The sequence below is a fragment of the Pan paniscus genome, chromosome 10 (assembly GCF_029289425.2).
Source record: "Pan paniscus chromosome 10, NHGRI_mPanPan1-v2.0_pri, whole genome shotgun sequence".
NCBI classification, from domain to species: domain Eukaryota; kingdom Metazoa; phylum Chordata; class Mammalia; order Primates; family Hominidae; genus Pan; species Pan paniscus.
The window spans coordinates 111,434,019-111,456,681 of record NC_073259.2 but is presented as its reverse complement, the minus strand read 5'-3'; the positions used below and the strand labels follow the sequence as shown (position 1 = coordinate 111,456,681).

The 22,663-nt window shown below is 39.2% G+C and overlaps 1 protein-coding gene across 5 annotated transcripts in view; it reads left to right on the top strand.

Annotated features, from left to right (window-relative positions):
* The window catches only part of C10H12orf42 (chromosome 10 C12orf42 homolog), a 457,931-nt gene that overhangs the window by 110,650 nt on the left and 324,618 nt on the right, over positions 1-22,663 (top strand). For all 5 annotated transcript variants that reach the window (XM_055096056.1, XM_055096055.2, XM_034934354.3 and 2 more), the window contains one exon: positions 22,085-22,196. In XM_055096056.1, coding sequence (XP_054952031.1) covers positions 22,085-22,196 — 112 coding nt within the window. The remainder of the gene's footprint in view (positions 1-22,084; positions 22,197-22,663) is intronic.

Below are 22,663 nucleotides of genomic sequence, written 5' to 3'. Positions count from 1 at the left end.
TTGCTCAGCAGACTGAATAAAAATCATCTGTCCTCATCAATGGGGGTGGGCATCATCTAAATTGTTTATTGTATGAGCCTACATAGAACAAATGAGTGGAAAAAAGATGAATTTTCACTCTGCTTGAACTAAGATGTCATCTCTTGCGCTTGGACATTGGCTTGCTGTTTCTCAAGCCTTTGGACTTGGACTGGGAGTTACACCAGTGGTTTGCTTGATTTTCAAACCTCTGGGTTTGAACTGAAACTATACCACTGGCTTTCCTGGGCCTCCAGCTTGTAGACAGCAGATCAAGGGACTTCTTATACTAAATCTGTTTCTACTTATCTATATATATCCTATCGGTTCTGTTTCTCTGGAGAACCCTGATTACCACATGTAGTATTTGAATTGCCAAATTCATAAAGAGAGGAAGTAGAATAGAGGTTACCAGGGGCTGGGGAGAAAGTAATAATTGGGAGTTATAGATTAATGGATGCAGAGTTTCTGTTTGGGATGATGAAAAGTTCTGGAAATAGTGGTGATGATTATTGAGCATTGTGTATGTACTTAATATCCGTTAATTATACACTCAGAAATAGTTAATGCAGTAAATTATATGCTCTGTATATTATACCATAATTAAAAATAAATATTAAATGAGGTAAAACACTTAGAACTTTGCCTGGAACATAGTTAAATGCTGTATAAGTGGTAGCTATTATTATTTCGTGCCAGATACTGGGGATGCAACCGTGACTAAGGGAGCAGGGAGGAAAGACAGATCTCTTATATCACATACAGAGGAATAAAAATCAGACAGTAGAACCTTCAGCAGCAATGATGGAGGCTGGCAACAATGGAATAACATCATTAATGTAATGGGAGTTACAACAATCTAGTGTTGTGTACCTAGCAAAATGATCTTACAAGAACAGAAGTGAAATTAAGATATTCTAAGACAAGCAAAAACTGAGAGATTTCTCTGCCAACAGACCATGATGAAAGGAGTTTCCAAAGATTGTGTTTCAGGAAAGAGCACAATGGCCCCAGAGAGATCTAAGGTACAAGGCAATATGAAAACAGAGAAAACTTGGAGAGTCGCAGACACAACGCATGCTGCCCAGCTGCATCAGACTGAGCCTTGTGACTTCTCTGGGCTCTATATCTTCATGGACAATGGATGCACTGAGGAGCCCCCTGCCCCTGTGACCTTCTACCCTGAGTAGAACTTTTTCTGTGGTCAAAACTGATTGGGTAGCTTGTTGAATGAATATCAAATACTGGGAAGATGGAAGAGGAGCATACAGTGGAATTTTTACATTTTTCTTTCATTGAAAGGAAAGGATGGAACTGGTTAACAAGTCCTTGGACAATCAAGGTAACAGAATTCAGAAGAAAGACATCAAATGCTTCCAGAACCACAATAAGAGATATGTAGAAAAGAGAATATAAAGCAGCAATTCACCTGAAATTTGACTTCTAGAAGGAAAAGACTCATTTATTCCTCCTTTCCTTTGGCCTCCCTCCTCAGAGGAGAGCAGATCCTGAGAAGATACATCTCACGATGGGGAACAGAGTCATTGTGGATCTGACTCTTTAATGATATTTTGCATATAGTCAAATTCCACTTTCTACTCCTAAATACAGAAAGAAATGGGAATCTGTAGCAGTCTTCTCAGTCCTGCTGAGAAGGGGGGATTCTTAAATCCCCCACCCCCAACCCATTCCCCATATTGTTTTATACAGTTCAAGGCTATGGCCCCTCTAGTGTCATCTTCCTCCCTTACCAGTTTCTCTCAAGAGCCCCTATTTCCTGCTCTGGTAAGAGGGATTTGGGGATGATGGAACATTCCCCCTGGCATGGGTCAGGTTTCCAGATTGAGTTGCCAAGCACAACTGTCATCTGTCTCAATTTGGACCATGGGCTAAACTCAACCCCAGGGGCTGGAAAGCAAGCACAGCCCATACCCAAGCTCGCTTATGCGGAGCCTGGGCCACCAGTCTTCCCAGAATCTTTGGTCCCAACCAAGGCCACCCCTGGCTGCCTGCATGACCCTATTCTATTCTGGCCTGAGAAGGAGGAGGAGGCGGAGGAGGCAGAGCAGGGAGAACACTGTAGGTTTTGACCAAGACTAGAAAACCATGCATATGTCTTATTAAAGTCTAGGAGGTTCTCTGGGCCAGAGAGAATATAATAATCATTCATGTTGTGTCTCTTCATTTCCATTTGGAGTTTTGGGAGACCTTCATCAATATAAGGCAAGAGCAGTAGAGTAGAAAAGGTAGTATGTCCTTTTATTCTGAGTGTGTGAAATATTTCAGGCATCTAAAAGTCTAGAGAAAACTATAACAAACTTGTGTACCCATCATTCATCTTAAGAATAAACATTTTGCAAATACAAATGCAGTAGAATCCCATTTTCAAGGAGAGAAAGAAGAGGTTGGGGAAGAGGGAGAGAGAAAGAGAGTATACTTGACAAGCACCCCAGTTTCCCCACAGCTTAACAGCGGCATGGGGCAGGGGATCCAGAATTCCTGGTTTGATGCAGAGTGGGGTGTAGGAATGCTATAGGAGCCAGGCCCAGGAGTAGCCTGGGGTTTAGGCACTGACCCCACCCATCTGGAGGTCTGTTGGGACCTGTTACATCAGCTATGGAGAAAACAGGGAGAGAGATCAAAGCAGAAAGGCCAGACAGGAAGAGACTCTCCAGAGGCCAGGAATGGCCCAGCAGATGGCACTCAGAGTTAACACCCCCCCTTCTCTGGCACCAAGGAAAAATTTTTCTCCTGCAAAGCTCCACGCTGGAGGGGCAGAGTAGGGTGCACACTTAAGAGTGGAGGACACTCTGAAAATGACTTTAACATTTGAAATAATTGGGTTTAAATTCTGAATTGGCTGAGCAATTATCTAAAAAGAGATTATTTTAAACCTTGTAAGTTACCTTGCAGTGTTAAGATAAATTGTTTACTGCAAGTTGAGTTGGATTAAGAAAGTAACATTAAATGTGTTAAAAAAGAAAAAAAGAGAGAGGAAAGGGAAGGGAATATCAGTTAGAAAAGTGAGAGGAACGTCTCAGGACTTTGAAAAGGTATGATGGCAGAGCGCAGTCTTGTTTTCATTCATCTGTTCATTTGACAAACATTTTTCGAGTACCTCTGACATATTAGGTATTGTTCTCGGTATTAGAGATAGACAGTGAGCAAGACGAAAGATAGTTTCCAGTATTAGAGCTTACATTCCAGTAGGGAGAGACCAAGCCACTGCTAGGATATATGGAGCCTCTGTTCAAATGTACAATGGGTAGAAGAAGACACTTTCTCCTGTATGATGCAACCGCCATCCCTGGTTGACAAGAGGGATGTTGGCTTGAGGCCAACCCACTCCTCTTCCCCTTGGCAAGGCTTGCACTGAACAATCACATATAGAGGTTCTGCACAAGACAGGTAATACACAAAATGAATAAATAAAATAAATGGCAGTTCGATGGTTGTAAAGAACCCAAGGGGAGTAAGCGTGAGCATGTCTGTGCATGTGTGCACGAGGGTGTGTGTGTAGGGTGGTAACTTTTAAAATATGGTGGTCACTGGAAGCTAATAATAGTATTTAGCAAAGAGGTGAAGGAGATGAAGGATTAAGTCATGAAGATATTTGGAGGAAGTGTGTCCAGGGAGAGGGAACAGAAAGTGCAAAGATCTTGAGGCAATAGCAAGCCCGGGATATTGAAGGCACAGTAAAGGGGCTGGACTAGAGCAAGTGAAGGGAAGATAGTAGGTGATAGGTACATGGGTACATCCATATTTACTTAGGACAATTCAGGTTTATACTTGAAGTTCCAGAATAATTATTACTAGGCTCCCCTTTCGCACTAGAAGTGTTCACAAATGGTCAAAGCGGTTCCAGATCCTGTTCAGCCTGGTAGGAAGGCACTGGGGATTTGAATGGGATGTGGAGCTGTGGGAGGGCTGTGAACTGCGAGCTGCAGGATGTGACTTTGGTTTAACGGGACTGTCCATGCTAACTTCTTGGAGGTGGAGGAAGAGCTAGCGGTTAGGGATTTTTCCCAAGAGATTGGGGTTCAGGTGCATGGGCAGCCTGTCTGGTCCTGAGGATGTCCTCCCAGGTCTAGCACTTGGAGTCTCGGTCAACAGTCCGACATGCGTGTGAGTGTTCAACCACTTCAAAGCTAGCTGCACCAAAAGCAACTGGGGAAAGGGAGTGCAATTGCAGTCTGCTTTGAGTCTTTAGAGCAATCCTATGTTGCAAGAGCAGTTGCTGTATTTTGGATCATGCTAACTCTCTGTAGCATAAACTTTTTTGTGATAAACTCTATGCCTGAGATCAAAAGATTACATTAAAAATGATTTCAGGAAGACTGCCAGTGGTAGAGGACTTTGAGCACTTAACCAGAGTCATTCGTTTTCCCATGGTGGATGTGACATTGATCAGATGAGTTTTAGGACTTAGCGTTTTGGGAGAGCAGAGATAAGTCCATGTTATTCAGCTGGAGATAACTGGGAATCAGAGCAAGAAGGGTACTGATAAGGCCAGTTCAGTTCCGGAGTAGAGGTTGGAACTGCCACCAAGCTCTTAACTGTATTCCACGTCACCTACAAATGTGATGCTGAGGCTGCTAGTACCTGCTTTGAGGTGGCTACTGCTTGAGTGGGTGACAAACACAAGCAGAATAATTGGTTAAGGATAGTGATTATGCAGACAGACCCTAGGATCAGACAGCCTGAGTTCAAATCCTGGCTTTGCCAATTTATGTCCTGGGATTTTCTGAGAAATGTCTTATCTTTCTGCAACTCAGCTTTCTCATCTGCATATGTGGTAATAATGACACCAACCTAATACGGTTGTTGTGGGAATCAAGTGAGTTAGATGTAAAATGCCTAGAACCATGCTGCCAGGCATGCTAGCTGTTACTATTATTTCCTTTGACCAATGTTGTTTATATTTGTGTCTCTTTTTAATGAAGCTGAGCCTTTTTGATCACAGTGATCAGCATGCTGTAGTCTTTCTGGTTTGGGGAGTAGGTGAATAATTTCCTTTGAGGTTCTCTTTATATCCATCACCAAAGGTTGATTTTAAGCCAAGTGTGAGGGTAGCTTCCATGGCAATTTAGCCTTTGTCTCAAGTTACCATTCTCCTTACAAGTATGAAAAAAATCAAAATTAAACTTGGGTCAAATTTCAAAGTAAAACTTTTATTTTTAAGATATAAATCTGATTAGGCAAGTGAAATTTAGAATCGTGGTAAACAAAAATGGATCATTCTCAGAAAAACAAGGTGAGATTCTCCAATAAAGAAGAGAATATCATTGCAATTTATTACAATTTAAAAACTTTATTGAGTATTATATGGATGTATTTATGGATTCTGTTTTACCTGCGAAGCTTTCATATGCTACTAATGGGTTACTTTTAACACAAGAATAAGTACATCTCAAGGAAGACCATATCTGGATTCATTACTCATCATAAGTGTAATTACTGTTTAACAATATTATGAAGGGCTGGTGATGAGATGCAGGTGTTTAAACATGCAGTGCCAATAGATTTGACACGGTATTCGGTTCCAGGCGTATACATTTTTAAAGATTTCTATTCACCAAGGGGACAATAAAACCCCACACAATGGTAAGTATGTTTGCTAAAAACATGAAGTGACTGGTTAATTTTTAGTCTTTAGATTTTAAAATGGAATATTTCTTTTTTCAGCAATAGTGTTTCTTAACTTACTAGTCTATACACTATATTTTCAGGTTAAAAAATGAAATGTGGATGTATTGATCAAGTCCACCAATTTGGGAACCATCTCTGGTTCAAACCATCTCTGGGTTTTGGGACAAACTGCATGCAGTTCAATTTCAGACTGAGCAAATAAAATACAAAGTGGAGGCTTGACGAGCATTTTTACCTGAAATTATTGGTACTTAGTAAAGTTGTACCCCAACCCTCTAGCTTCCCAGATGAGAAGACTGAGGCTACAGAAGACCATGATTGGCATGATTTGCTCAAGAAAATTCGGCTGGTGGTTCAGACACTTTAGACACGAACCTAGGTCTCCTAATTTTTATGTCTGAACTCTTCCCAGTGTGTTACATGGCCTCCTGTTAACCCTGAGGCTCTAATTGTTTGAATTCTTGATTCACTATATCCAGTCAATAGACATCTTTGAATACCTATTGTGTGCTAGGTTCTGTGCAAGTTCTAGCTCTGGGATAACTGCGTAATTCCTTGACTTGATTGGATGTAACTATTCTGCTCTTTAGTCTCTGATTGGTTCATGCTTTCTTTGATGTATGCATGTTAATGTTTTGATGTTTGTGTCCTGTCTTGAATGGTTAGCCCTCAGTCAAGAAGGAGTGGGAGAAACCACCATTTACTTAATACTGCTGTGTATTTTACATGTGTTACCTTTATAAAAAGATTATGAAGCTGGTACTTCACCCTAGACAAAGATAAGCTAAATCACTTGATAAGGTTAAATATCTTTTAAGTGACGGTATGGTAGATTAGTTCACCCACCGCTTAATGTAGTGCCTGGTATACAAACCACCTGAATTGTGTTGAATGAATGCTGGGCTTTAAACTCAGACGTAGGTGGCTCCAGTGTTCTTTTCACCATATTTAGTTGCCTTTTTGTTTCTCCTAGGGTCAGGAGCACCCCCCACTTTTTTTTTGAATGTCGCTTAGCATGTAAGCAGTCATTTAATAAATATCTTTTGCTTATGATGACATATAAATTCCTCAGTGCTTACATAGCTGCTATTACAGTTTTTTTAAGAAGAAGAAATTATATACTTGTAAAATTAATTTTTGAAGTTGTCATTGGAAGATCAAGACAAATAACAACACTTTGAATAGTGCTATGAATACCATTCAAAACGCTGGAGTCATGAAAATCTACCCACTACATCCCTGTAACCACTGCTCTGGGCTTGAGACAGTTCTTTCTGCCCTGTGGCTCTCACACACTTCGGGTGATTTTCCTTGTACATGATATGATGACAGCACCTAGGCTCTGCTTCTTTAAACAATTTACATGGATGGGTGATTTTAGCCCAATCATGATAGCTTACATTGCTCTGGACTAAGCACCTTATTGGTATTATCTCATTTTAGTCCTTTCAACAGTTTTTCAAAATACTTTGTTATTTTATAGGCAAGGAAAGTTGAATTCAAGAGTGGTTAAGTATAGATGAACTTCTGTAATGCAGGCTGAACTGCTATGTCATTTATGTTGGCTGTGGTTTATTGCCATACTCCCAGTTATTTGCTTACTTATTCACTGATTTTCAAAAATGTGTATTAGTTGTTATTATATGATGGTGAGCCAGAGAAACACAAATCAATTTTTGCCAAGAGTGCATTTATACTCTCTCACATGTACAGAGATACATGTACAAGGTTTATTCATTGCAGCATTCTTTATGATAGTAATAAACCAGAAACAACCTATATATTTAACAGCTGGGGATTGTTTCAATGCATTCTTAATATTATAGAATACTATGTCCTTTTAAAAAGAATGAGGCCAGGCGCAGTGGCTCACGCCTGTAATCCCAGCACTTTGGGAGGCCAAAACAGGTGGATCACCTGAGGTCAGGAGTTGGAGACCAGCCTGACCAACATGGTGAAACCCTGTCTCTACTAAAAATACAAAAAAATTAGCCAAGCATGGTGGCAGGCACCTGTAATCTCAGCTACTCGAGTGGCTGAGGCAAGAGAATTGCAATGAGCCAAGATTGCACCAATGCACTCCAGCCTGGGCAACAGAGCAAGACTCCATCTCAAAAAAAGAAAAAAAAAAAAAAGAATGAGTCAGAACACTATATCCTGAAGAGCAAATTTATACATATAAGAAACATGGCACAGGCAGTAAGTATCATATTGTGACAAGGACAATGTACAGGTGCATATTCCTGATCTTGACCTCTTCTGATCTTGACTGGTCTTTGAAGAGCAAAGTGCCTTTGCTGCTTGGGCCAGCCATGCCAGGTTGGTTTGTTGGGTTAATCAGTGATGGGTATAGAGAAGAAGTGAAAGAACTCTAGAAAGGTTAGTGATTTTGGAGTGAACTGAAGTGACTAAGGAAAAAGATAAACATATAGGAAAGGTAGGAGGAAAGAGGGGAAAGACTAGAACTAGAATGGATTGAATTTTGAAGAGACAGCTTTTTGGGATGAAAGAGAAAGAAAGGTAGGAAGAAGCAGGGGAATGAGTAACTGTCCTTTGGCAAGTTTAGCCACCTGCTCTCAGCTATAATTTCTGCACCTGTGAAATAGGCACCGTGCTCTTTATTTCATGGTATTGTAGCAAGCATTTGGTGCATTGATTTAAACATCTAGCTCAGTGCCATGGAGACGTACGTCTATTTCTACTATATTTGGTCTTCCTCTTTAGTAGATCTCATTAGGGTCAAAGCAAAAGCATATGGGCTAAGGCCAGGGGTTTTGGGGCAGGAAATACACTGCTCATCTGCTCTACTTTTTTCTGCTTTGTGTCTGCTACTGACTTGACTCTTTAGTCTTCTGCTACTATTGCCTTAGCATCTTTATAAACATAATCTCCATGAATCTCCAAAGTCCTAATAATCTAACATGGTTCTACAATGCTGACGTGAACATTTTGTTACTAAAATATAAAAGCAATCGGAAGTAGATGAAATCAGCCATAGAAATTGTGAAGCACAATTTTCTATTCTAGTCGTTTGGCCAAAGTAGAAAGAGAATTACTAATTTTTCATGAGGATAGAAAATAGAAACAAAAAAAAGCCATGATTCCATCTTTTACTTTGCTAGTACAATAACCAATGGATTGGTGGCACCTGCTACTCACAGTTCTCAATTGTATATATTTAGTGGTGATTCTGTCAGGCTACTCTAAATTCTCTAAAATTCTCTATGAATATTGTCATTTAATTGTCATAACTATCCAATCAAGTAGAGACTATTATTGTCTTCACTGTACAGATGAGGAGACTGAGGCAGAGAAAGATAAAGCAAATTTTTTTTTTTTTTTGAGACAGAGTCTCACTCTGTTGCCCAGGTTGGAGTGCATTGGCGCGATCTTGGCTCACTGCAAGATCCGCCTCCCAGGTTCATGCCATTCTCCTGCCTCAGCCTCCCGAGTAGCTGGGACTAAAAGCACCCACCACCACGCCTGGCTAATTTTTTGTATTTTTAGTAGAGACGGGGTTTCACCATGTTAGCCAGGATGGTCTCAATCTCCCGACCTCATGATCCGCCTGCCTCGGCCTCCCAAAGTGCTGGGATTACAGGCGTGAGCCACCGCACCCGGCCCAAGATAAAGCAATTTGCCCAAGTGCCAGATCCAGGATCCAATCTGGGCAGTCTAGCTCCAGCGTCTGTGCTTTGGTTCACTGCACACATTGCTTCTGAGTGCTGATGAGTACACCTATTTATTATTGTTGTTGTTGTTGTCATCATCAACAATGTTTTCCCCTTTCTTTTCCCTCCCTCAAATAAACCTCAGCTACAAGTAAGAGCTCAAGAGAAGAGTATGGAAAGGTGGGGAGTGTGCTAGTTACTGATTCTAAGAGCTTTGCTTGGGACACCTTCACCCTGTGTTTGCATCCTTTGACAATTGCATTATCCTGTCAATGTGCTCAGCTCTATAGAACATTCCATACTTCTCTAAGATCTTTTGGATTCTCCATACTGTCTTAAGAACCATGAGAAGTAGGAAGGGAAGGGAACATTGTTCCTGTTTGACTAGTGTTCAGTTTAGTGATTTGCTCAATGTTGGGGAGTTGTTAGTGCCTGAGCCAGCAGTGTAAGTACTCTGACGAGTCCTAATACATTTCCTTTTGCTTCAGGATGGTGTCAGAATGAGTATTTCTGTAATACAAGCAGCTCGAGACATATCACAGAAAATAAGTTTTCTGAGAACCCAGAGGGGAAAAATTATTTGTACTAGAGGTTAGAAATTTGAGAGATAGAACCAACTCAGATTACGAGGATGAATATCAGGTACCCTATATATACAATTTGGAGTGATGGGAGCCAGATGGACAAGTTATTTAACCACTCTGTCACTCATTTTCCACATCTGTAGGATGGGGATAATAAAGTACTGATTTCTTAAGGTTATTGTGAGGATTTGATGAATTAAAAATGTCTAAAGTGTTTAGAACAGTGCCTGGTCTGTAGCAGGTACTCAATAACATGTTAGTTGCTGTTAGTTTATAATAAGCAAGAAAATAAAATGTACTTTTAAATAAAACATATACTTAAGGAAAATAATGCTATTTTTCTCTTTCAAAAGCAGTTGCTTCTTTATGGTTTGGAGAATCTCAGCTAACTTACCTTGCAAATTTTACAACTTGATTTTATTCATCCTCATAATTAGATTTGGTTTTATACAACAAAGTTCTAATTCCTCGTTTAAATAATTTCCCCACTCTGGGTTTCCAGCATTTATTCTTTATGATACTTACCGACATTACTTGTATTCAGCAATGAGCACTCTGACGCCATCCTGCTTTTGCCAAGAAGTGCTTTTCAAATTTCAGATTTTTCCTGCAGCATAAGATTGAGAAATAACAGTTTACAAAAAAAAATCTCACAGAAGCTTAACATCAGTTTATGCAGTGACCTCAATAGGTAACTTTGAGTCTCCTTTAGTAAATTTTCTATGAAAATTCTAGTTGGTCTACTTCTTATTCATTAGAAATAACTTTCACTGGAGGAAGTCAGGCCAAAAACCTTGCCAGCATATTTAACTTCTTGTCCTTTAAGAAATTATACTTTGATTTTAGAGGTTCAACTTTACTAGATAATGAAATTATCATGGTGGAACAAGCCATAGAAATAATAAATACAGTAATTCTTCTTTGCCTATTGTGTGCTTTTGCTATTCATAAATTTTAGGGCCTTAGATATTAGATACACTTACGTAAGGCCTCACTAACGGTAATTATCTTTTGGCTAAAGAAAAAGCCCAAACGAATGCTAAGCTGCATTATCGCTTGGCTTCTGACATGAGCTGATAATCAGATTTTCTTGCTTAAATCCATGGTGCTCGAACAATGCTACCCACTGTCTGTGCTTCCCGATATTACCCTTAATTAGAAAGAACAGAAACACAAATCTGAATTATTTCAAAATCTGGTTTCCATGGTCAGTGGTTTGAAGGGCTTAACTTTATTATAAATAAACCTGGCTTTATTGGCTAATGAAATCTGAAATGCGAAGCCTGGGATGGAAGGGAGGGTAATACTCTGATGTTTACACATCCAAATATCCAGTGTGGGCAAAATGTATTGTAATAAATCATTGGATAATTGAATTATGATTCCTTTGTCCAAGCATGATCCAAACCCCATCACTACAGAGAACCTGGAAGGAACTTGAATTTATGTTTTCTTAAGAAGCAACATCTTTAGGTCTAGTAATATATCTATCAATAGCTGTCAAGGAGATGTTGATCTATTTTATATTTCCTCCCAAGTTAGTATTTTTTTTTCCTTTGACACCTTAGAGCACATAGTTAGAAGCGTGTGATGGTCTGGCCTTGTATCCATATGCATCTTCAATGTATCATTCTCAAATATTCACACTGAGCTCTTTTTGCAGCATAGAATAATGTGTGGGCTGGTGTCTGAGGGAGGCAGATAATGAGATGGGACATCAGTTGTATTTTTATTTATGCTCTTGTAAAAAGAAAGCTAACAATAGGTGAGGATGGCTGTTCCCATTTGGGTGGATAATTAATACCTAAGTGGAGATAGTAACTTTGTGCTTCCCCTGGAAAACAACTTCAGAAAGCTGATTTCTAGAACCATGATCACATATAAAACCTCAGATGATATTGAGAATTGTGATTTTTGTCTATATTTATATCTATATATCTATGTATCTCCTTCTTCTCTGTGGATGGTGGAGACCTAAGTGTCTATGTGTGTGTGTGTAAACTGTAGTCTTCACCTTTTTCATTCATTGTTTAATTTTTTTTAAACCCTATCTTTTCTTCATTTGCAAACATTATCTTTTCCCTTTCAATTTTCATTGATATTTTCTTTCCATTCATTTGCTTTCCACTTCTGTGCTAGGCACTTTGTGGTTGCTTTTCCACTTAAACATTCACAGCAACAATTGTTACTCTTAAATCTCGTTTTCCAGATCAAGCTATTGAAGCTTAGGGAAGTGAAGTAATTTTCCTGGGATCACATAGCCAGTAAATGGTAGAGGCAGGATTCCAACTCAGGTACGAATTCCAAATCCCATAATCTAGAGCATATGTTATACTGCTCTGCCAAGCTGTGTGTTAGCTACTTTTAGATTATTCCCTTTGTCTTTATCACAATTCTGTTTCATTGGCTGAGGTAGAATCCCCTCTCTCTCCAGTGACCGGAGACCAGGCTGAATGTGTCTGAGGTCCAGGTACCTGCAACTTAAGTGATTCCTCATGGGGTCCAGGATTTGCCTTGGATGGGGATAGTGAGGCAAGAAGCATGGCCGTTACTACTTTCAGGGAGAATAATCATAGAGACAAGTTGGTGCCTATGGTGATCCTGGTAAAAAGAATTGGGAGGGTGCCTTTTGAAGAAGCTGGATGGATACTCCAGGACCGCGAGATGGAAAGCCACAGGACAAAAAAAAATCATCCAAATCTAGACAGTGTAGACGAGTGAGCAGTGAGGGTATCTGGTCAAACATGGTAGACTGGCCATACTTATTTATATCCCCTTCCCTAAACTCTGTAAAATTAGTGGTGAAACAGAGCCTCTGAATGGTATGCTGCAAATAGGTTGCATGTGGGCAGAAATATAAATTTATTGAGTCCTTTTGGTGGTCGTGTAGGAGCTGGAATAGCCAGGTCAGCTCAGGCTAGTTCCCCCTGGCTTTGAGTAGCTTCTTCCATTTACCTCAGCATTCCCTACAACTATTATCCATTTTTAATGTCACATGATTTTGAAAGATTGAAACGCTCTGCTTTAAAACAAAATGCATTCACACACAAGGATAAAGACAAAGAGAGAAGACTATGCTAGGTGAGGAATTTCAACAATTTTTGGAAAGCTGTGAAGTTGGTTAAAAAGTGATAACTGAGTTAACAGAATGAAGAGACTCCCAACTTCAGTCTACACAGGGGCCTGATGAGGAGAAGTGAGTCAATTCATGCTACCCCCCAGAAAAACCTGGATCCTGAAGGTTCTCCATATCTTCTAAACCAGGGAATGCACACAGGGCTTAGAACAGGGGCCTGGTGAGGGGCTGGATGCAGAGTTCTATTTCCTCTTGGCTCACCCTGCAGAGTCGGGACAAATATTTATTATCTGGCAAAATTAGGCTAGAAGGACTCCCAGCTCAGGGATGAGGTGGGGGCTCCAAGTGGGGATTTCTTGAAGTTTTATATCACACAGGGCTTAGAAAAGGGGCCTGTTGAGGGGCTGGATGCAGAGTTCTATTTCCTCTTGGCTCACCCTGCAGAGTTGGGCCAAAGATTTATTCTCTGGCAAAATTAGGCCAGAAGGACTCCCAGCTCAGGGATGAGGTGGGGACTCCAAGTGGGGGTTTCTTGAAGTTTTATATAGTGGCCTGTGGGACACTCGGGCCCTTTCCTCCTGCTCTCTACCCAGAATGCTACCGGTCTGGTAAATACATTCTTGGGCTGGTGTTTGGAGGACATACCAGGGGAAAGCCTTTCCCATTCTGACGGTGAGGGACCTGTCATTGGAAAGGTAGGCTGGCTGCCCCATCATGCTTCAGGGAAGCCCACTGGTCATAAGCCCTGACTGAGTGAATCCAGAGCTGCAGTCAGCCTTTTAGTGCCTTATTGTTAAATATGAATGACAGTCAAGGCTCTCAAGGATCCTTGAGGAAGGCTTTTAACATAAGATAAATGAAAACAAGCAGAAGAGAGAAGCTCAGAAGACACTGAGACTACACAGGGAACCAAAGAATATGAACACAAATCTAACACTACTAAGGCAAGCCCAGACCCTAAGATCAAAATACTCAGGAATAAGGGAAGAGAGAACATCCATTAAATAAGAACAGGATGCCATATTTTAAAAAGTGACAGCAACAAGAAGAAATAGACAGGAATTAAATGTGTGAAAACCAAGATTTTTAAAAAGAGCAGCATAAGAGTGAAAAGATAAGTTAAAGGAAGCCCTTAGAAAGTAGAAAGAAAAAGCCTTAAAAATGGAAGGAGAGAGAGGGGAGAGAGCAAGAGAGCGAGAGAGTGAGAGAGAGAGAGAGAGAGAATGAGAACACAGAGGGGAGAAAATTATTCCTAAAAAAGAAAAAATATTTATAGAATTGCAAGACAGGAATTTCCAGATTGATATGGCTTACTCGAGTGCCCAGTATAATGAAAGAAAACCCACACTAAGACGCTTTGTTATAATGTTATTTCAATAGTGACAAAGCGATCATAAAGGTTTTCAGAGATGTAAGAACAAAGAATACAAATAAAACAAACATCTCCCAGATAGATCACAAACAAAGGAACATAATGGTATCAGACTATACCAGCTTTTGATGCTAAAAGACAGGGAAATTTTCTTTTTTTAATTATTATTTTAAGTTCTGGGATACATGTACAGAATGTGCAGGTTTGTTACATAGCTATACATGTGCCATGGTGGTTTGCTGCACCTGTCAACCTATCACCTAGGTTTTAAGCCCCGTGTGCATTAGGTATTTGTCCTAATGCTCTCTTTCCCCTTGCCCCCCACCCCTCGACAGGCCCTGGTGTGTGATGTTCCCCTCCCTGCGTCCGTGTGTTTTCATTGTTCAACTCCCACTCTTATGAGTGAGAACATGCGGTGTTTGGTTTTCTTTTCCTGTTTTAGTTTGCTGAGAATGATGGCTTCCAGCTTCATCCATGTCCCTGCAAAGGACACAAACTCATTATTTTTTGTGTCTGAATATTATTCCATAGTGTATATGTGCCACATTTTCTTTATTCAGGCTATCATTGATGGGCATTTTAGTTGGTTCCAAGTCTTTGCTATTGTAAAGAGTGCTGCACTAAACGTGTGTGTAAGTAAGACGGAAATTTTCAAAAATGTATGTGCACTTGTATAAACAATCTTCTGTCTAACTTGAGGCAATATATGGTCAATTGAATACACTCAGTAGATGGTAGATATTATTTTCTTTCAAAGTGTCAAGATTTTGGTCTCAGATTTTAAGCTTTGGTAGGAAGTGATCTTGCAGGTTAGGAGAAGGGCCACCTCCAAATGTCATGAGTGAGAAATATAGAATTCCTTCATCTGGCTGACAGCCTTTGACCTTGTCCATTTGACTATGAGAATGTAAGGCTTAGCCTTAAAAATTGTACAGAGACAGTCAGGGCAAGCTACATAATTTACGGAGCCCAGTGTAAAATGAAAGCAGAAGAAAGGGTAGTTAATAATACTAAAATGTAAAACTTTTTTCTTTATAACTATGTTATTAATTATAAAATATAATGGGGTAATAGCAATACATGAATGACAATCTGAACCTACAACCTTAACAAATTAATATTTTGGTGTCATAATTTTCTATGATGCAATAAATAATAATATGTTGCTATGTGATATCCTAATTGATCATAAGCCATTTTTTGGGGCTTGCTTTCTGCACATTCCTTTACTAGGTCATTATAAGTTATACTTTTAACAATTTCATCTTTAAGATTGCAAATCATTTCTGATAATTTTTACTTTGAGGAGAATCTTTTTACTGATACAACTGTCCCTAAAACTGTTGAGTATTTTACAGACTCCAACAACACTGGGATACATTTCTGATAAATTATTCTGAAATGTAAATTTTAGTACATCTAGAGCTGATGATTCTTACAGAATAATTTTTCTAAAAAGATTTAAATTTTCATTCAAATCGGTCTTGGATAACTCTGAATTTAAATTTAAATTTATTAAATGTCATTTTTATGTTTCTCCTGACATTTCCTATAATTTTCAAGTCTTACAAGAAACGGAAAGTGGCTTTATGATTTATATATAATTTAAAGCAATTCCATGGAGGTCTTGCTAATCCAGTGCAAATAGAGAGAGAGTCACTTCAGCTCATTACTCCATGGCTTACTACTTACATTGGCAACAACAAAATACTTCATTTTAGTTGTAAGGGTTGTAAGTTGTAGCAAATATCATCTCTTTCATTTTTGGAATACGTAAATTACCTAGAATATTTTGGCTTAACTGTTTGTTTGGAGATTGATGCCAACTAAGACAAAGTGAGCATTGTCCTTATCAGAATCATCTTTATCAGAACTGGTCAGTTTTATCTAGAGAAAGCTTGTCCAACCTTCTTGCTCTAGGTTGAACAAAAGCAACCAGGAGCAAGCCACACATGGCCCAGGATGCAGCATGGGCCACATGCAGCCCAGGACAGCTTTGAATGTGGCTCAACACAAATTCATCAACTTTCTTAAAATATTATGAGATTTTGTGTGTGTGTGTGTTTTCTCATTGGCTATTGTGTGTGTTGGTGTATTTTATGTGTGGCCCAAGATTGGACACCCCTGACCTAGAGTGAAATAAACTTCCATAAACACAGACTACATTTTGAACCCTCATCTCACAAATACAGATCTCTTGACACCAGGCAGAACAGGCAAGAAATTACAGCTTACCCAGCTCAAGCTAGCTTACCAGAGAAGTAATTCAAAGCCAAGAGACGCTTGCCTCATGCTGGTGAAATAGCTGCAGCAGCCACAGACTCTACCATCCTCACAATCAAACCTCAATCTTGGAAATCTCAAAATATCCCATTATATCTCGCTGGTTCTGAACTCCAATCCAAGCAGCCAATGGAATGTGATGTGCTCAGATCTGGGCATTTGTTTTGTCCAAACTATATGGATCAAGAACTGGGGAAGAGTAAATCCCCAAATAATCATTCACGAAAGTAGAATAAAAGTATGTAGGGAAATAAAAAGTGACAAAAGTGGTGGCAGTAATAGAGGTTGCAGCATTCCCTTTGAATTAGAATTCAGCTTAGTGTAAGAGAGTGACTAAAGGCTTACACACACATCATTTGTCTCCAGACCCAGATTGCCATCAGCATTGATCAGATCACAACACTTGGCAGTAGGTTATTTCACCTTAACACTGCATTGCATATGCCTCAGTGGTAAGAGATTAAGAGCCATGATTAAAATCACCCAGGGCATGATGATACCATATCAAATTGATAATGCTCCATGTAGAGGAAATAATAGTTTGATCCAACATTTTTATTTTTAGACACTTGGATTTGTATACCCAGTGGCTATTCTCAATCACAAATTGATTTTCCACTTGCTGAAATTCCATTCTTATCTTATTGTCCAGATCTTACTTTTCCACCAAAGAATGATTCTGGATTTCAGCAAAACCAATTTAGAAAACTTTCTGCCAAATAATAAGGCTGTTGAAGAAACCTACACTTTTGGTTTTGGTCTGCAGTGGTGGTACATTTTTCATGATCATGTGGGACGAATACAGAGATGGAGAAACTCCAATTTCTTTCCTTGTCCTCTAATTACAGTTGCTGCTAGGTGTCCTAAAGTTGAAACTTCCTTTACATATTGCCAAGAGAGAAAGAAAATATGCCTTCATTGGCTACTGTACTTAGAATGGCTTCTAAAACCAAGCAAGAAAACCACAGTGTTCTTGGCAGGCAAACAATTGAAAAGTACAGGTGCTGGGAGTGTGCACAGCCCCAAAATCAACATGACTTGGGAGGAGAGGGGGTTAGATAACAAAGAAAGGTGCTTTTCATTCAGAGAAATTTATTTCTTTTAAATATTTGCAATCTACAGCCAATAGCACATGAGGCCACTTGGCATTATTTCCCAACAAAGGGGAGGGCTGGTGGTAATGAGCAGATGCTTGAGTGGCCTGTGGCGTGAGGTGCGCCATCCATCAAGAAGATCAATATTTACTGTTCTTGTATCTTTGTGGTGAAAGTTTGCACATCTTGAAAGAAAAAAGGTGGGGGTTGTGCTTCCATATATAGAGCACGGGTTTGACTTCAGGCAGTGAATCAACTAAAAGCCACAGTGTCTTCCCAGAGAGGAATCAGTACCCATCTCCCCTGCCCAATGAAGAAATGTAAGGTGTTTTAAGAAGCAAAATGCATCTGGTCCATGATATGGACTGCGTTTGTCTTCATTCGTTCTTTTTCACTTCAGTAAATCATACCTTGATGAAAGGTGCAATTTGAATATAATACTGCATTTCAAAATTTGTTTTAAAACATAAATTAATTCCATTCAGTTAAATTCAAAATATATCAATGAATCAACATGACTCATGTAATAGGGACTGTGCTAGGCACTGGGCTGACCAAGATGAAGAAGATGAGACTCACTGCCTTAGCTTTTTGGTGCCTCAGTTTTCCTACTTTGTCATACTTGGATCACAGAGGAGAGAGTCCTGTGAGATGGGGTTGAGGGCAAGAGATAAAAAGATGGTGGGTCATGACCAGCCTCCTATACCATAGAAAGGACTCTGTGTTTGGTTCTTTAGGTCAGAGTGTGATGGGCTGAGGATTTGTTAAAATTCAGATCCTGATCCAGCAGGTTTTAGGGTGAGGCCAGAGAATCTTCATATCTAACAAGCTCCCAGGTAATGTTGGTGATGCTGGGTCCTGAGCCACACTTGGAGAAACAAGAAGTTGATCACTTGTATCAGTCACCCGGGATGACTGCTAAGAGTGCACATCCCTAGGCTTATCCCCTTAGACATATGTGAATCAAAATTTGCATTTAACATGTTCACCAGGTGATTTTTATGCATGATACAGTTTGAGAACCACTGTTTAAATGGTGGGAAATCAGTGAACACTATTAAGAAGGCCAGTGCCATATTTAGACTTGGGATTTAGAAAGATAATGTGAGAAAGAGAATTCAATGGAGGCGAACTGCAAGCAGGGATGTGGATGAAGATGCTAATATGTGGCAGAGGACTGCAGAGGAGGGAATGGGACTGGAGGACATTGAGAGGGTGAGGTTGACAGAAAATGGCTGTGCATAGATCTGAGGGATAAGTGAGGAAGTGGAGGCCAGGGTGATCTTCTAGTTTCTCTTTTGGACACTTATATTGCTGGCTGTGCTTATTCTAAAATGTGGAAGCAGTATGGAATGGGGTTAAAAACATGGGCTTCAGAGTAGGAAAGAGTGGATTTGAGACTTGCTTTCAATACTTACTACTTCTGTAATTTTGATAAGTTACTTAGTTTTTCATCTGTAAAATTGGGGTAATAGTTGTTGCAGGATAGCATTAGCCCCATTTTGTAAAGGTAAAAACAGGAATAGAGAAGGTAAGTTGCCCTAGCTTGTATAGAGATCAAGATGTGGAGATGAGACTTGGATGTGGGCCTACATGATTTTATAACCCCTGCTCTGAATTGTCACCTCCAAGATTGCCCATGCATACATGCTGTCCAGATGGACAGTGGCTCTAACCAAGTCAGGAAAATAATTTTTGTCTCACTTTCTCTCAAGCCCTCTCTTGGAATCACTGCTGTTCCTGTGGTACTCCTCTCTCTTTAAAATCGTAGAAATTCTCTCCCTTTCACTTATTTTAGCTCGTCTGTGATGATTTTTAAGAAAGACTTTACTCAATATCAAGCAAATATAAAGAAAGAAAATGCTAGCAGCAAAAAAGTCTTATAAAGAAGGGGTTTCTGACCCTTCCTTAGTTAATCTCCCATGCTCCATGACTGGTACAACTGGACTGGGTCTCTCAAGTCCCAGCTGCCTCTTGCCATTTAAGAGGTGTGTGTCTTCTTAAGCTTCCGTCTCTGCCTCCTTGATCCATAGTAATGGAAAAGAGAGAGTTCCTACTCCAGTGCCCTCCTAGGAACCTCCCACTTAGCTTTTTTTCTGGTTTGAGGCACAAACCTTTTTCTCAGGGGTTGGGTAGAGTTGGGTGAGTGATAGGCCGTATGAAGTGACAAGATGAAAACCTTACCCTTTCAGTAGGATACTATTGCTTATGCAGGGATGATTTGATCCTGTACAGACTCAGTAAGTTAATGCTATCCTGAACACATAATATTCACAATATCCAAATAGTACTATCCATTAATATCCAATATCCAAATGTATATAATATCCAAATAATCTGAATCGATAGTATCTAATCATATCCAAACAATAAAAATTACACATCAAACCAATGGGAAGTTGGTTCTGATTACATGTTTAATGAGTGGTTTTTATTTATTTATATTATTAATTTTTAACTTTTATTTTAGTTCAGGAGTACAAGTGCAGGCTTATTATATGGTGAATTGTGTACCACAGGGGTTTGGTGTACAGATAACTTCCTCACCAGGTAATAAGCATAGTATCCCATAGGGTATTTTTTCTGATTCTTTCCCTCCTCCTCCACTCCACCCTCAAGTAGGCCCTAGTGCCTCTTGTTTCTCTTCTAGTATCCATGTTTTTTTGTTTTTAGCTTCCACTTATAAGTGAGAACATGTGGTATTTAGGCTTCTGTTTCTGTGTTAGTTTGCTTCCGATAATGGCCTCCAGCTTCATCCATATTGGTGCAAAAAACATGATCTCATTCTTTTTTATGGCTGCATAGTATTCCATGGTGTATATGTACCACATTTTCTTTATCCAGTCCAACATTGATAGGCATTTGGGTTGACTCCATGTCTTTGCTATTGTGAATAGTGCTGCAAGGAAGACACATGTGCATGTATCTTTATGTTAGAATGATTTATATTCCTTTGGGGGTATATATATCTAATAATGTGATTGCTGGATCAAATGATAATTCTATTTTAAGTTCTTTGAGAAAGTGCCATACTGCTTTCCACAATGGCTGAACTAAATTACACTCCCATCAGCAGTGTATAAGTGTTCTCTTTCCTCTGCAATCTTGCATCTGTTATTCTTTGACATTTAGTAATAGCCATTCTAACTGGTGTGAGATGGTATTTCATTGTGGTTTTGATTTGCATTTCTCTAATGATTAGTGATGTTGAGCATTTTTTCATGTGCTTGTTGGCCACATGTATGTCTTATTTTGAAAAGTTTCTGTTCAGGTCCTTTGTCCACTTTTTAATGGTGTTGTTTGTTTTTTGCTTGTAAATTTGTTTCAGTTCCTCATAGATTCTGGGTATTAGACCCTTGTTGGAAGCATAGTTCGCAAATACTGTCTCCTTTTCTGTAGGTTGTCTGTTTACTCTGTTGATAGTTTCTTTTACTGTGTAGAAGCTATTTAGTTTAATTAGATCCCATTTGTCAATTTTTGTAATTGCTTTTGGTGTCTTTCTCTTGAAATCTTTGCCAAGTCCTATGTCCAGAATGCTATTGCCTAGGTTATCTTTCTGGGTTTTTATAGTTTTAGGTTTTAGAATGAATAGTTTTTGATTTAAATCAAATTGGATCCTTACTTTTGACCTTATTTCATATTATTTATCCAATATCTTTGTAGCTCTTTCTCCTCTTTATTTTCTGTTTTTGCCATTTCAAGGTGACAAAGCTTGATTTAAGAGCCTCCTCTCCCCCACCTTCTGACACCCTTCCCTATCACCTGCCTCTCCATTCTTTCACACACTGGCTGTTCCCAGTGCTTGGAATGACTCTCAACCAAGACCTCACATGGCTACTCCATCTGAGCCTGTGAATCTTTGTTTTCATGTCACCCTGTATGAAAATGTATCACCCTGTATGAAAATGTATCTCTTATTTTATGTTTTTCATCTTAGCAATAGAAAAATCACCATCCAATCTATTGTAGATATATTTGTTTTTTTTTTTGTCACTCTCCACTAATACGTCAATTTCGTGAGGGCAGAGACTTCTCCTCTTGTATCCCCACTGTCTAGAATAATATCTAGCATATAGTGTAACTGAATAAGATTTTTTCAAAGAACAAATAATTAAGTTAATTAGCCTCTTTAATGAATACATAAGAGGAATGTGCATGTAAAGGTAACTAGAGTTAACTGTGATTGTTTTCAGGATTGTTTCATTTAAAGAATAAAGAAACAAAAATATTTTAAAAATATCACTCACTTTAGGGAAGTAAGAGTGCTAGGTGGCATGAATTATTTTGGAGCCATTGACCTAATTTTTTTGTGTGTATTTTTCTCCTCTATCTTACAGCACATCCCTTGTTATGAAAGAACTTCAGTACCCTGCTCCAGATTCATTAATCACACGAAGAATTTCTCTGAATCTCCTAAATTTTGTAGTCTACACTTTCTGAATTTTCCAGGTAAATTAAGACATAATCCCAAGACAGACCAGAGTTTCCAAAGAAACTCTGGAATATGTACAGGTAATAGTCATAAAGATTGTATTGAAGAACAGTTGTGCTATGTTTCAAAATGGCAACAAAAGAGGGAATTCATTGGCTCATGAATTAGTAAATCCAAAGATGGACTGGCTTAGGACATGGCTGGATCCAATGTTCACCAATAATATCATGATTAATTTCATTTTATTAATTTCCCCGTTGTCTTCACTAAGTTGGGTTTGTTTTCAAAAAGGGTAGCAATAACATGCCCTGGCAGCTATAGGCATATTCGATTCTTAGAGCTTGTAATTTCAAAAGTACAGAAACCCTCTTCTTTCATTCATCTAGAACAGTCTCTACTGCTTATCCAATGGCTCTAATTGGCCAGACTTTGGTCTTATGTTCACCCCTGGAATCCAGGTAGCTGGGAGAATGGAATACACCAG